The following is a 16,239-nucleotide window of genomic DNA, read 5'->3' on the forward strand; positions in this document are numbered from 1 at the left end:
TAGAGGAACATATAGATAATGAAAATGATGAGACCAAAATTCATAGCACTCACCAATTCCCTTATGAGGATCAGGAGGGCAGGACACAAATTTTAAAACTTCAGCTCGTTTCTCTCTCAGACCCCAACGATAAAGGATTTCTCCATAACACTTCTTAAAATCATCAAACTGCTGAGTGTTGGCAGGGTCCAGAAGCCTGGAGAAAATTCATTAATTCTTCTGTTGGTTGTCACCCCTACCCCCCCCCTTTTTTAAAGATTAAAAGGGTGCCATTGTTTTCCCCAAGTTACAGGACAGGTACATGAAGAAAGAGCAGATTCTCCAGGTATTCAATGAGGTCCCACAGATGGTGATTTTTTTCTGTCTTTGAGAAAAATATGTGAAGTAAAATCTTTTTTTTTTTTTGCAAGGCAAATGAGGTTAAGTGACCTGCCCAAGGCCACATACCTAGGTAATTAAGTGTCTGAGGTTGGATTTGAACTCAGGTACTCCTGACTCCAGGGCTGGTGCTCTGTCCACTGCACCACCTAGCTGCCCCCAAGTAAAATCTTTAATATCCATATGTTACAAAGATTTTTTCCTACCTCTCACCAAATAGCCCTCCACAGAAAAGTTGCTGAACATCTCTCACTCAGAGGAAGGACTCTGATTTTAGGAAATTTAAGGGTTCCAACAAAGTGAAAATTAGATCAAAGGCTCTGGTCATCTCTAGTTACAAGAGGATTACTTTCCTGACATGATATTAAGGTGCTCAAGATGTAGATATTATTTGGTGCAATAATGGCAGCAAACATGTCCAACAACAGTGAGTACTAGCTTTAAAGTGTTGCATATTGGAGAAAAGGAGAGATCTCATCACCGAGAGGAGTGACTACCTTTTATTTTTGTCATGCTGGTCTCGTTCTCGCTCACGGGGGTCACTGTAAGTCAAACTCCCAAAACGCAATTCATCAGGTGAGGACTCTCCCCAGGGTGAAGATGCATGCTCGGTTTCCCTACCCACTTTAGAAAAGTCAAAAAGAGAAAAGATGATGACTATCTGAAAACTGTTTCATTAATATAGTGAGTCTAATTCACTACCTGCAGTGTAGGAAAGTCAGAGACCTATCGTTAAAGAACTATTGCACCCCAGCTTGGTTTTCCCATTTATCATTAAGATAACCTTACAATTATGAATACAAACATGTCTACACATTTGAGTCTGTATCGCCAAATATCTTCCAGTTTTCCTCATTTGAAAAAAGGAGTTTACAGGTGAGTTAGCAGGGAGCAGCAGATGAAGATGGGGAGATGGAAAGCACAGTTTAGGGTTATGGGATCAAAAACTAGAAAAACCCCATTATACATTCTTATGTAACTGATGAAGACAAAAGGAAACAAAGGAACAGTCTGCCCAGAAATTTCTCTATAAAGAAACTTAATTTAGAGAGACAAATACCTAAAGCCTATAGACTATAAAGGACTTTTTTTGTAGATGAATTCTAGGAAAAAACAGAATGCACAGTGAATAATATGAGGATTTCAATCAAATAAAGGTTGTGTATTAAATTTTGCAAATGCCCTGTAAGATGCTGAAAATATAGGTATGGTGAGATCAGTTATATGCTTACCTATATTCCATCCACCAGTGTTGAGTCCTGGGTCTGACATACTTGAGCAAGAGCCAGAGGAAGTAAAGCTAGGCTGCCAAGAAGGAAGATAACAACAATACATTATTGAGATAGCAAAGGAACCAGCCCAGCAGTGATGTCATACAGTAAAAATAAGTAGTAACCAAAAAATCAATACACTTACATATCGGCTGTGGGACACAAGGTTGGAAGAACGATTAGGAAAGGGTCCAAAGGGATTCAATATTCCTTGTGGCCTAGACTGTGCTTCAAACACACTGCAAAGCATAGCCAGTGTCTGGACATCCCGAAGTTGACAGTAATGGGCTAGCCTAGGGAAAGCAGGAAGAGATAATGAACCAAGACAAGAATTGAAAAAAGGGTAACCACATTAATCTTGAAGAGTTTTGTCAAGAGGTGAATTCAATCTCTTAACGACTCATGAATTTTCACATTAGCTGTAAGATATTCTGATTTTAAACTCAATGGCAAGACCTGAGGCTTTCCACAGGTCAAATGGCTTGCATTCTTTTTTCATCTGACTAAATACAGAGTAGAATATAGCGCCATCCAGGATTACAAATGACTAAGATATAATTCTGATGGGTTCTATCTAACTTTCCATTAATGCTTCAAAAATTCTAGTGTTTCATATTCAAATATGAAGCCCAGTTATCTAGTGCAAATTTGGGGTGATCTTTTAGTAAAGATTTATTTTGAGGCACATAAGTGCTCTGTTTTGGTTTCCTATTATTTTCATGACCTGATCTGCTTTAAAGCAATTGAGAAATAAGCTAAAGGGGAACCAAGAAATCATTTGGATTCAATGAGCTTTAAAGAAGTCCTGGTGTAGAACTCTAAGTCTATCCTATTAGGAAAGAGCAAATATTGTATTATCAAAATGCCCTTGCACTAGAGATTGTTAAAGGAAAGGCCATAAGGGCCATGCTCTGAGATTAAATAATGACTTCAATGATACCTTACAGGTTTGGCCTTTTATAATTTACAAAGTTCTCATACATATGATCTCATTTACACTTTCCAAAAATCTTGTAAGGTAGGCAGAGTAGGTAGTAATTTTCTCATTTTCAAAAGATATAAAAAAAAACGGTATTAATCTAGAGTCTAATAACCTACTCTCAATTAGGTAAAGCAAGACATAGCTTACAAGAATGGATAGAATCTCTTCACAATGCTGAGGCATCAGCTTGTCTTGTTGGGGAGTCTGTATTAGAAATATTATGTCTTAGGAACATATAAGTCTTATCAAATTAAAGTACCATGAACTTAACACAGACCCAATGCTCTGAAGCAATCTGACTGACCATCAAGGAATAAACTTGAGAAAGGAGTCACAAGCAGAGACTCCCAAAACAATCTACCATTTTAATGGCAGCCTCACAGTTCCAAACAATGGGACCATCCATTTCTGTGTTATTAGGATAAAGTAGTCTATGGACCAAACAAAAATCTACAGAGTGTACATGTATACAAGAAGCATCCCCTAATTAAAAAAATAGGCCTTATTCTATACTTTCTTCTTAAATGATGCTGTGGAAATTTGATTAATACACTTTAATGAACAGATTCCTTCAACCCCATTACAACTCCATAATTTCCTTAAAAACCTACAGGGACTCCAAAAGTTGTCGTCCAAATGGATGTCGGGCCCAGGGTGTCTCCAAATCTGGATCAGACTTTGGGCCAAGGCAAAGATCAGTAGCTACTGTAGCCAGTGACCAAACCTGGAAAGACCAAAGAAACACATTTAAATATACACAAGTGAAGATGAGATGAGAGGTAATTAAAAAACTCATCTGCTTTCTAAGGATGCACAAGAAGTTTCATTAACCTCATTAACTGAGCTGAGGGTAGATATTTCAGTGCCCCTACTACAATACGAAGTTGATTTAATCCCATTATGCATTGTTTTCCTTGGTCTTGTACCATTTAAGATATCTGTTTATGATTAGGATAAAAGCATAGAAGGTATGATTATCAAACTGGAAGATAACATAAAGCTAGGAGAGATGGCTAGGTAACCTATCAAGTGAAAGGCAGGCTTCAAAAAGTTCATGACCAGTTAGAACATTGAGCCAGTCTGAATAAGATAATATAAAATTTTGATTAAAAGGATTAATTTCACAAGTACAAGACCTTGGTACCTCAACATGAATGTTTCACCAGTATGTGGTACAAGCTGAGAAAGCCAATATTGTCAGTCTCAGGTTGTATCCAGAATATTCAGGCAAAACATTCAAGTATAAAGAGGGCAAGAGACCTATTTTCCTCAGGCCTGGAGAATGATGGTTAGATTTGGGTAATGCATTTCAAGAAGCATGCTAAGAAGCAGGAGAGCCTCCAGATAACAGTGGACAGAATGAAGGGTTAAGAAATCATACCAGATACAAAAAATTTAAACCACACAAGAATAAGCTGAAAAACTGAGGGCAGAGGTTCTTTACCTGGGGTCTAGGATCTTGTTCTTTTTTTTTTTTTAAACATTTGGATAAATATATTTTAATTGAATTGACTTCCTTTGTGGCATTCTATGTATTTCATACACTGAATAGTGTTATGCTAAAAAGTCCATCAGGGAGGCTAGGTGGCATAGTGGATAAAGCACCGGCCTTGGAGTCAGGAGTACCTGGGTTCAAATCTGGTCTCAGACACTTAATAATTACCTAGCTGTGTGGCCTTGGGCAAGCCACTTCACCCCATTTGCCTTACAAAAAAAAAAAAAAAAAAAAAACCACCTAAAAAAATAAATAAAAGGTCTATCAGCTTCAGTGGACTACCAAAGAGTCCAAGAAACAAAAAAATTCTAAGCTATTCCTAACTCAAAGATAGAATGACAGATGTCTTTAAAAATTGAAATAAAGGGTTATCATGTGGGAAGGGAGGGATCAGATTGGTTTAGTCTGGCCCTAGGAAAAAAGAACCAGGAGCAACGAGAGGCTGTCTTGTACCAGAGCTATCTTTAAGTGGCCTCAGTAGTTAGCTAAGAGAGACCCCCCAGTTACTTGGTTGAATTCTGTAAGGACCCTGAAGTCTCTACCAAAAGTCTTATTCTGGGATTCTCTTCTACATTCTCCCTGCTGCCTCTTTTGAGTCCTTAGGGTATCTGAAAACAAAACTGACATCTGGATTCCTCATTTGAGATATCCTTGGCAGTTCATATTTCATTTTGAAACTTAGGCTGTCATTATCACATTTATTTCAAAATACAAATTATAACTCTGCTGGATTACTTTTATCACAACCTATTCTCTCTCTTAGAAGCTGAGAGATTTAGGTTTCTTCTGGGGCTCAGGTATATCCCTTATAAGCAATCAGCAAAATTTTATTCCATTCCTATTATGTGTCAAGCACAGTAGTAGATTCTGTTCTCAAGGAAACTAGTTTGTACAAATTCTTTATTGATATCTATGTAGATATATGACATCTCTCTTGTAGGACGCAAATACCTTGAGAGCAGAAACTTTTGCAGTTGTAACCTCTGGCACAGAGTTGGAACTTCTTAAACATTTACTAGTTTATGATCAAATACATAGAAACAAATAACTAATGCTTCAGTTTATGTAAGATCAATTACAGATGTATAAACATTTATATATATATATATATATATATATATACATATATATATGTACACACACACACACACATACACACAAAAGTTAAAGAAATTGTTATTTGCAAAAATGAGAACATGAAATGGGGAGGGGGGCATGGCAGTAGCGCTACGATCTAAAATTTATATTTACCGATCATATCCCTGATTCTCATTTACAAACAGTTAACACCTGCTGGAAAGAGGCTATCATTTGAAGAGACCATGCTTTAAGAGCTCAATTGCTCATTGACATTAGCAGCTCACTTATGGCAACTGTCTCAAAGATTTTTGGCAGGAATTTAGTTGCTGATTTTGTTATGAATGGTTTTGAACTGCTAAGAATTTCAGGAGAAACATTCTCTGAAGTCCTCTATCAGGAATAGTGTCACAGTATATTTCTGTAGATCCTTGCTGAGTAAAAAAGCATCTGCTATCTTTAATGTGTGGCTTAATTAAAGTAAAAGGAAAGAACAAAAAGATTTTTACAAGTATTTTCACCAACCTGTCATTTTACCAGAGGGTAAATCCTCTTAGAAACAGATTACAGGATTAACTAGGTGGCTCAATGGATAAAGCAAGGACCCTGGAGTCAGGACTTGAGTTCAAATCCAGCCTCAGACAATTTATACTCACTATGGGTGGGACCTTGGGCAAGTCACTTAACCCCACTGCCCCACCAAAAACAAAACAAAACCCCAAAACAGATTAAATCCATAATTCCCATCACAAATCTCAGAGTTCAACAAGTTTAGCAGGACCATTAGATATATTGAGTGGGAGATATTCAGGATATTTTTATTTGGGAAAAAATCAGGATCTCAGCACCCGGGTGTACAGAACAAAACAGAAGTGAAGATAAACAAGAGCCTGCTCCCCATACAGCCCAACACTAGCACTATACAAAGGGGTTGTTGTATAAATGACAGGAGAACCTTTGCTGATGACACTCAAATACTAGATGTCCAATAAAACATGGCTTAGGTTCTAAGCCATGAAAAGGAAACAAGAAACTATTGCTCACTTAAAAGTGCTTAACTTCATCACACTAAATAAGAAATAGGAGAAAACTGGGAAGATGCTCTAGCCTTATGAGCTGGCATTGACCATTAAGAAAAAATTTTGATATTGTACATCCATCCAAAAAAAAGTCATCTAACCAAAAATGCAACTATAGAGCGAACAGCCTATTTTGGAAAAAATCCAGATTAGATGTGTGTCTATCTCTGCAAAGGGAAAGTCAATACCTGAACAAGATCCTTGCGTCCCACAAGCAAGGCTGAGGCAGCATTTTTCTGACAGGTTTCTTGAATGTCATTAATATTGAGTCTGGAAAGCAAAAAGTAGGATGATTCTCACCAGATGACCTTTCCAAATGAACCACTGCTGGTTTTAAAAAGAGACAGTCAGAAATACATGGGAAGTGAAAGAGATCCTGGGATCACAAATCACCATTCTGTTTTCATTAAGCCTTTTTTTTCTCTCGCTGCTACATTGAAACAAAGATCAGCTGGGGTTTTATACACTGTTGTAGGGACAGAGGAGAGCTAAACTGTAATCGCTTATTACGCTGGGAAATCAGGAGAAGTCACAGCTATGTACCAATCTTCCAACCAAATTTTTTTGTGGTTTAATCAGAGTTTTCAAGTGACTTGAAAACAGATTTTTTTTTTTTGCCATTCAGAATAGAAGATCTGCAGAAGAAAATAATATGTGTTGTGTAATTCTTAGGGTAGCTAGGTGGCACAGGATAGTAGTGCTTGGCCTGGAGTGGGAAGGCCTTAGTGTTCAACTCCAGTCTCAGACACTTCCTAGCTGTCACCTTGGACAAGTCATTTAACCCTGTTTGCCTCAGTCCCTCAACTATAAAATGAATTGGAAGGAAATGGCAAACCACTCAGCATCTCTGCCACCCCAAAAGGGGGTCACAAAGAGTTCAATATAACTGAAAACTGAAAAAAAAATGACAAAAATGCAATCTTTGATTTCCAAAGGACTCCTGGAATTTTCTACTTACATGTAAAGTTCTCCTAGTGACTTGTGTACAGGAAGAAGGCAGGCAATATCCTGGATTATGACTTTTCCAGCAGCTTTGATTGGGCGGTTGCCAGAGTCTGTACCCTCCCGTTTACTCTTCCATCTCCGTGATTTCTAGGGGAAGAGATGAAAACATGTCAGTAATAGGTCCTAAAGAACGCCAACCTAGAACTGGCCAGCTCAATGGGTTGGGGTAAGGGCCTGGTCTATAAAGACTTCCACTGCACCTTGCCCTTAATGAGACAGTAACTTCTAAAAGTAAAACAATGATCAGGGCAATGAATGCTTGGTTCAAAAATTCCAGAAAGGGCTGCCCAATACCGAGTACAGGACTGGGCAGTTAAGCATTTAATGACTGCAGATGGATTTTTCATCTAAATGAAGCTAGGTAGCTAAAGCCAGCAAAAAGTCATCTGCAACAAAAGGATCTGAAAACTGTTAGCTATGTTCATCACTTTAATTAAAGTTCTGTTTGAACTGACTACCATTTTTATTTCAACTTTTCATTAGGGCACAACAGTAATGTGGGTTTTACAATCTGATCTATGCTGAGCAAAATCACCTCTCTTTACTAGAGGAATAAGGTAATTCAAAATGAGATAACCTAAATCTTTCCTATTATAATTATTAGTCATTTTTTCTATAACTAATCATCTAAAAATGTCTAGGAAGTAGAGATTTTGATATTGGGCACAAAATGCCTCACAGGCAAATTAAATTTATGAAATTACAGTGAGAATAATCATGTATACTTCCCATCTTTCTATCAATCAAATTAGTCTTAAAAAAACCCCCACAAAAACTTTACCTACAACTAAGTTCACCACAGCAAAATTCATCTTTCATTTTTTAAATCACAAGCCAAGTCTAGGTCCTTTTTGAGAAATGCTCGCAAGATTCCAGATTATCCTAAAGAAGTATAATCAGTTCTTTTCCTAAAGCTACAAAAAGTCTAAGAACCTGGAGTTAAGGAATACTTTGTTTTAAATACCTATGAGATAAAATTATTTTAAATTATTTGTCATTATTATTATCAATTATCAATTGGGACCTGAATCCAATCATCTGAAGGAACATTTCCCACATTTTATCATAAACAGAATTATGTTGCAATGTCAGAGGAAGATTAGTCCATAATGGCAAGATAGCCCCTCAGTTCTTTCAGCTTTTTCTTAAACATATCTATGTGCATGCTGATAAAATTAATTAATATTTCAATGATCAAACAATGAAATGCATGCAAGTGGGAGAAGTGCCCAAATCCTAAGTAATTAGTATGTTAAAAGGTAACAGACTGTCAGAATAGGCTGGAGCCAGGCAATGTTGACAGCTAGAACATGCGCTCACATCATCATGTAGTAAATATCATTTGACAACAACAGACCTCTTAGCATTCATCTACCATCCCTCTGTGCAATGACCCCAAATAGTGCATAGCTATTTGCTCAAGTGTTTTCTAAATCAGCTACAAAATGAATAATTAAGCTCATTTTTACTCTAATGGTATCTAATGGCACATATACTGTGCCAGAGGTTATTCTCTCATGGGTACTGCTGACCTGGTTCAGTTAAGGAATTAGTTTACTACCATAAGTATAGTAAATGATCATTTCTTTCTTTTTTTTTTAGTTTTTTTTTGCAAGGCAATGTGGTTAAGTGGCTTGCCCAAGGCCACATGGCTAGGTAATTATTAAGTATCTGAGGCCAGATTTGAACTCAGGTACTCCTGACTCCAAGGCCAGTGCTCTATCCACTGTGCCACCTAGCTGCCCCAGTGAATGATCATTTCTAAGCTAAAACAGGATCCATCTGACAACGTTCCTCTTTCATAAGCTAAATATTGGTCAGTTCCAGTTACTCTGTAGTGTTGATGGGTTTGCTCATATAAAGAGTAATGGCAATCTTCCTGGAAGTTAAACTAGGTACTTGTTTTATATAATTAATACATGGATAAATATAAAAATATAGTAAGAGAAAATAAAACACTTAAATATGTGAGTAACTCACAGATGCTAATAGTTTAACAATATACTGGATAGAAATAAATCAAAGTTCCATAAGGAAATCCTTTCTACTATTTTTTTTATGTAGCAAATGCTCTAGAAACAGTGACATTAACTACACAGCAGCTTTCTTCTTAGTTTTTTAATCAGTTAAAAAAAGTCTTATCTATTTAAACATGGACTGTTTAGAGAAAATATTCCATTTGCAATTATACTGACCAGTCTGCAAAATAACAAGTAATAATTATTACAGCAAGTAGGAGTGTTAAGTCTGTGCTGCATCTGGACTGAATTCCAATTCTACCTGGTGTGATCTTGGCCAAATTTAATATTACCTGCTCCCTTCTAGCATTAGATTCTTCCTTTGTTAAATGGAGATAATACAGATTTGCACTAATTGCCCTTCCTCCCTCTCCAGGCTGTAAAAGTCAAGTGAAAATGTAAATGGAGGCCCTTTGTATGATTCTGTAACTGTGAGTTATTACAATTTCTTTATGAGGGCTGCTTAAGGAGTCTACAGCCTACAGAGTACTAAACATTAAAGGGTTATTTTTCAGTCTGAGTTCTGCAGCTTCCACCACAGGTTGAACGCAAAATTCTAAGATAACCTTTATTTAATTTTAGCAGAACTTGAGCCTAGCCAGGGATTTCCTAGTTATTCCCTCAGGATCACAAGTCTTAGAGGATATTACTTAATTATGGAGGCTTGGAAGACTGTTTTCTGGGTCCAAATCACAGGGACAACTGTCTCCAATAATCAATCAATAGAAGACCATAATAAGATTCAGTCTTATAATTCAAGAATAGGATAAAAATCATAAAATTCAAAGACTTACCTAGATAACTGTATGGGACAAAATATATATGTATGATATCTTGCTACAAAAAGAGAGGCCAAGCTTTTAAATGAGACTGTACAATGGCCAAATAATCTGGAAAGTCAGATAGGCAAGAGTTGTATTTTGTTGGGATCCTCTAACCACTGATGGTTGGCTTTTATTTTTTTGCTCCCTTACTGAATAGTTCAAGTCCTGGCAAGGTGACTAAATAATTTTCAATGTGACTTCTGGCAGATAAGAAACCAAATTTTGCTTTTCTTAATCGGTTTTTTCCCTTAATATTTTTTTCCATCACTTTGCAACTTACTTCTGTGCTCCAAGCCATCAGAATAAAACATGGTTTCCTCGCTCAACTCTCTAGGCCTTACAAAGCAATGACTATCAATATTTCCTGGGGAGTGGAAGGTCAGTAAGGTCACATACCTTGCATTGCTCCAGTCTCATTCTGACAAGCCTAAATGTAGAAAATGCCTAATGTTTGGTATAAGACCCAGAATCTCTCTTTTGATTTTTGGAAAAATGTATCAGAGTAGGAAGTGCTCCTACCATAGGGATTCAGAGTCAAGGAGAAGACAGATAAAGGGAGACAAAGACAAACTGGAAGACAAATGCCAATTACTATGATAACCAGTTGAGCCCCAATTAGCCATTCTATGCATGTGGAATCAAAGAGTTCACATAATTATGGGGAAGAAAGAAATGGAGTAGGTATTGGGAAAGGGAGGGTTGGTGAAAAAAAAACAAAACCACTGAATAATGACCAAAAGCCAGCTCACAATTGTACCACCAGATTTAAGCATGTCATTGTCACCTGAGGTAACAGTGATGCCACTAAATGGGTTAAATGTAAAAACATATAGCCCAAGAATAAGCCGCCAACTGCTTCAAAGTAATCCCAATTAACCCTGCACAATCAGCAAAATGGGTCGTAACCCAGTTTTGTTTCCAAGCTTCTTCTGAATTGTGGAAATTCAGCAGCCAGACTGGCTGAGTCAGGGTCTTTCAGTGATGGTGGTTGCTTCAGGAATTCTCACTGATAACAGCTAGCATTAGGGAGATTTACTCAACCAAGGCTCCTGGTGTTAACTATCTATGTGAAAATGAATATGGATCAATCTTTAATTTTACTGTATACAGACATACACAAATACACACACACACACACACACACACACACACACACACACACACAGACTCTCACACCACATCCATACCCCCCCACACACACACACAAAGAGTTCCTCAAAGGTAGATGGTCAACTGGAATGAATTTTTTTTAAAAAGAATTGTCTATAAATAAAGATTTTATTATAAGCAATGAGTGAAAAAAATTTTTTCTCCACTGAAGGCTTCCTCAGGATTTGACTGTGATATACCCAATGCTAGGCAGAGGGGGTATAGATATGACCCTTCTCTGAAAGGAATAAAGCTGCTGAGAGGGGCAAAGTGGATGACACCTCTCACACTTTCCCTCTGGCTTTCTCCACCCCTAAAATGTTTTATTTTGAATCTCTCAGGAATAGTACACATTCAAAGAGAAATCAGTTAACTAAAATGTTCCACTGGATATCATTTCCAAGAAACCCAGAATTGGGACCCATGTTCAAAAGTCCATTCCACATGTCTCCCAGCACCCCTGCTGCCACCATTTGGGTCCCCACACCCATTGCCCACCCCACCAAAGTGAAAACAAGTTCACTATCATTTGGGTTTCTCAAAGCCAGACAGGCGGCATTTTATTCTTGGGCCCTCAGGTAGGAGACAAGGTTAGTTAAGGAGAGTATTAGCACAGCGCACAGTACCGGGAAGTCGTTAATTGCTTGTATGGACCAACGTCGCCGGGCAGAGCGAGGAGACATCTGTGCATGAAAACATTACACCCAAAAGGAGGGAAGAAAAACACCAAGAAAATTAAAAAGGGAAAATATCGAGTAAAATGAAACTTCTCCACACATGTGATGGATCAGAAAGCACTGTGATTTACTATAAAAATCACAATTGTACTTGTTGAAAAATAAAAACCTCTGCATTCATCTTACTTTCTTCTTTCCCCACCCCACTCCCACCCCAATTCCAAACAGCGTATCAGTTTACAACCGTTCTCAGTCAAGATTGCACTTCAAGTTTTGGGAGGCCAGGAGACCATCCACAGAGCCCTCGAAGATTCTGACTCAAGTTCTGTGCAGCCCCAAAGACCCCATGAACTCCCAGCTCCCCCTAGACATCTAAAGATGTCTAGTTACACCTCTAACTAGGTGAAAAGAGGGGGACTGAGAGAAAAGTTTTCATTACTGAAATGGAGAAGCTCATTTCACAGAGCCGGCACATCTTAAGGGTCTAGGCTACACACTTAGGGGATGGACACCAGGGGAATGCCTTGGATAAGCTGAGTCAAAATATTGACAAGAACCGAAGAGGGATGGAGGAAAAAAGGAGTAGCAGAGGGTGGCAGTTCTTCTCTGAACACCTGGGTTAACACAGTGGCCCATTGACCATGAAATTGGGTAAATAACTGCTGATGGGAAACAGCAACGGTGATGTCAAATGAGAGCTCCTGACTGAGAGGAAATGGAAAAGTCAGTGACTACAAGGCTACATGTATGTTACTGTTGTTCAGCCATTTCACTCATGTACAACTCTCTATGATTTCATTTGGGGTTTTCTTGGCAGAAACACTGGAGAGGTCTGCCATTTCCTTCTCCAGTTCATTTTACAGTTGAGGAAACTGTGGCAAACAACATTAAGTGACTTGTCCAGGGTCACACAGCTAGAAAGGTCTAAAATCAGATTTGAACTCTGGGAGAAGGTGAGTCTTCTTGGCTCCAGGCCTAGTGCTCTATCCACTGGCTCAACTAGCTGCCACATCCACCTAATTGTATAATTTCTGACAGAATCCCACCAGCTTGAACAAGCAGTCTAAAGACTTGATAGTCCCCTCTATTTTTTAAACTCTCTACTAATACTTTCCTAGGCTTTGAATTCAGTCTCAATCAAAAATGAAGATGATGGAGTTTTCTCGAACAACATTCAAGTCAAAATTTATGAGCTTCAACGTAAGCTTATACACTCCATCACAATGTTACCAAGGGGAGTGAGCAGCCAACTGAAATCCCCAAAGACTGGGTCTCTTCCCATCAGAAAACTTCATTCTGCAGGGGCACTATTCTTTATTCTGATTCATTCAGTGAGATCAAAGGGAGAATCTACAAGAAAGTAAAAAACGCAGAGAAAGCACAAAATGCTCAAAAAGAGACCCTCACATAAAGGTCCAATGAGTGAAAGGTAGGATCAGGGAATCTCTTCTACAGAAGAGTGCAGCAGTGGTCCCTATGGAATGGCACCAATGGACATTTTTCATAATATTCAGTTCCTTAGATTTTTAGTTTTTTTCTTTATTTTTCTATGGAAAAGTCTTGGCTGTAAAACAGACTTTATAAAGATGCAGGTTTCATTTTCAATGTGTCGTAACACTGAATATGCACCACAAATGAACTCACTTTAGCATTAGAAAATATATCAGCTGACCAGGAGTCAAAAGGCCCGTTCCCTAGCTATGGCCTTACCCACTTTAGTTCCTGGCAGACAACTTGGCCACACTTGTTCAAGAGGAACCCTGACAAGATCCTTCTGAGGCTCAGAGAGTAGAATGCATGTGGAAGCAGTTTGTAAATAGTAAAGCACTTTTGTAGATGCAAATCCCCCTTTTCATCACATTCTCCCTATTAACCAGTCATTTTACCACTTGTAAAATTGAGGGAAATCTCAAAGTTTCCATAAGCTGCTTTATCCTTTTTATTTGGCACACCCATGACAGAAGTGACAGTGAGCCCAGACAGGACTGTGCCCTCTCCCCTCTCTCTCCATAAAGAGTGCCACAGTGTCTTTAGGGACAGTGTCCAGAGTACACACTAATGGCAAACACTTTTGTCCTATCTAAGGGTTTCTGGTACCACAAAAGACTGTGTTTTGAGCAATCAAGTCTGAGGATACATATTTTAAAGCAAAACCAAGTTTGTGTTTCCCCTCATTTGGCCTATTCAGATACCAGGTTTGTAAGCCCAAAACTGTCCTCAGGGAACCTGCAATAGAACATGGGCATGTTCCAGGGAGCTCTCTTTTTGAAAAAGAACAAATACATGAGGCAAAGCAATTATCCATTAATTCAGTATTTTTTTAACCAGATATAACTAATATTATAAGCCTTGCAAAATTCATTTTATTGAGGAAGATGGAAAGTCACTTGTGGTTGGGCTCTCAGGGAATGAAAAAGAGAAACAATCACAACAATAGCAGATCACATGGAGAGATTACTTTAAAGTTCGCAAAGTGCTTTACCTGAACAATCTTAAGACGTACAAGGGTCTGAATGAAAAGAAGCAAGAAGGAAACGATGCCACAGATGACTAGGAAATGGGAGTATTGTTGGTGGAGGGGAGGGAGGAGGTCATATCTGGATAGCCTTTTAAGGAAACCAATGTAGTATAACAGAAAGAACCTAGGCCTTGAGCATCCCAAGGTATAATAATAGAATCTCTGAGTTGGAAAGAACTTCAAAGGCCTTCCAGGTCAATCAGAACTCAAACCTTCTACTATAGATCCCAGGGGTCATTTCCCACTTTGGACCTCTGGAATCCTGACTATCATTTACTAGCTCTATGACCTTGGTTAAGTTCTGGCTTACCTTAAGCTTCTCCGACTGTCAAAAAAAGTCTAGAAGCAGAATCTTATTAAGATCCTCTCCAAAGGTACCATTTTGTGATACTTAAAGGAAGCAGGTGTGTGTGTGTGTGTGTGTGTGTGTGTGTGTGTGTGTCCTTGTGTTCTTGTGTCCTTGTTATATAGAAGTATTGGCTAGAACAGAAGAAAAACATTATCTCACATTAAATAATTTTGCTTAGGGCCAGATCTACATACCTATTAAGTTCTCTAGCACAAAGTCATCTTAATATTCCAAATTCAGTCCCAATGATTTCAATTACAGTCTACAGTATTTCTAAAACTCTAGGTGTTAGTTTTTTGATTTGAGAGCTGAAAAGAATAAACCATTGCAGGCAAAGGAAAGACATTTCCTATAAGTGGCTTAAACTTCAAAATAAAAATAGGGAACACTTCAATTCCATTGCTTTGGGGAATAAAATTTACTTAAAAGGTAAGAAAAACAATAATGCACAGAAACGTGACCTCAAGGTCAGAATATGGATGACTGGATGACTCTTGAAAAGTGACTTCACCTTTTGGGGGTCCAGACAACTCTCAAGCTATAAGCTGAAACTTGATTGCTGACCTGCCCTGGTAAAAGGAGCTTCCTCCTCGGGAATTAACTGAGATGATGAAATCATAGGCCTGTAACTAGTCACACAAGGGCTGAGCTTCTGGTTCATGCCAGAACCTTTGCAGGCCTCTTTAAAAACAGCAACTCTAAGCCCAGTCCCATTAAGGGCAATCAGGAAGATGTCATCTATGCTCACCCACTTCCCAGAGAAGCTAGCTCTCCCCAGTCTAGCTGAAGATTCAGATATTACTAACAGCTTCAGGTCTTTAACAATAATCACAAAGGGTCAGTAAGTGTCCTAAAGAACCTAGGAGCCCAGTCATGAGTTCAAGCAGAGTTTTGTACCAAGAGATCCATTTAAATGGGGGATCCATTTAAATGTTTTCCTGAAAACAAGGAACCATCAGAGCTTAGCTTAGAAACAGACCTGCTGTCTATGTTTCTAGAGCTATACTTCTTAAACCCCTTTAATTGTTTTTTATCACCAAGATATCTTACAACTCCGAATCTTACAACATTCCTAGCCTTAAAGATGGGGGGGGGGGGGGGGGCCTGGAACATGCCTAAGTGAAATCTGGATCACAACTGCTTTTGCTCAGATTGACGAGACCACTTCTAATCTGGTCTCTATTTTGTCACAATAATTATTTCCTAATAAATAGAATGCCTTTCCCCTCTATCCACCACAAGTCTCCTTCATACAAGAATGATACAGCACAGATGGGCAAAAGTTGTCCATCAGAGAAATCAAGATTAATGACAAAGATGCTTTCACTCTGGCTATTCCCCATTTCCTAGCAGAAATGAAAGATACAGCTACTAAGTCTTAGAAACATCAAGTCTTTAGATTCTTCAACATAATGGG

The 16,239-nt window shown here is 38.4% G+C and overlaps 1 protein-coding gene across 5 annotated transcripts in view; it reads right to left on the bottom strand.

The window, feature by feature from the left end:
* WDR59 (WD repeat domain 59) overlaps window positions 1-16,239 on the bottom strand; it is an 84,151-nt gene that overhangs the window by 12,876 nt on the left and 55,036 nt on the right. For 4 of the 5 annotated variants that reach the window (XR_012471208.1, XM_074199533.1, XM_074199548.1 and 1 more), the window contains 8 exons: window positions 11,905-11,961; window positions 7,241-7,374; window positions 6,471-6,552; window positions 3,243-3,355; window positions 1,795-1,942; window positions 1,611-1,683; window positions 876-1,002; window positions 54-196 (listed from right to left, as the gene is read on the bottom strand). Coding sequence is in view for 4 of the 5 variants with exons in the window: in XM_074199533.1 (XP_074055634.1) it covers window positions 54-196; window positions 876-1,002; window positions 1,611-1,683; window positions 1,795-1,942; window positions 3,243-3,355; window positions 6,471-6,552; window positions 7,241-7,374; window positions 11,905-11,961 (877 nt within the window). In the remaining variant the exon portion in view is untranslated. The remainder of the gene's footprint in view (window positions 1-53; window positions 197-875; window positions 1,003-1,610; window positions 1,684-1,794; window positions 1,943-3,242; window positions 3,356-6,470; window positions 6,553-7,240; window positions 7,375-11,904; window positions 11,962-16,239) is intronic. The other variant, XM_074199538.1, reaches the window with a different exon arrangement.

This window comes from Macrotis lagotis, chromosome 1 (genome assembly GCF_037893015.1).
Source record: "Macrotis lagotis isolate mMagLag1 chromosome 1, bilby.v1.9.chrom.fasta, whole genome shotgun sequence".
Taxonomy (NCBI): Eukaryota; Metazoa; Chordata; class Mammalia; order Peramelemorphia; family Peramelidae; genus Macrotis; species Macrotis lagotis.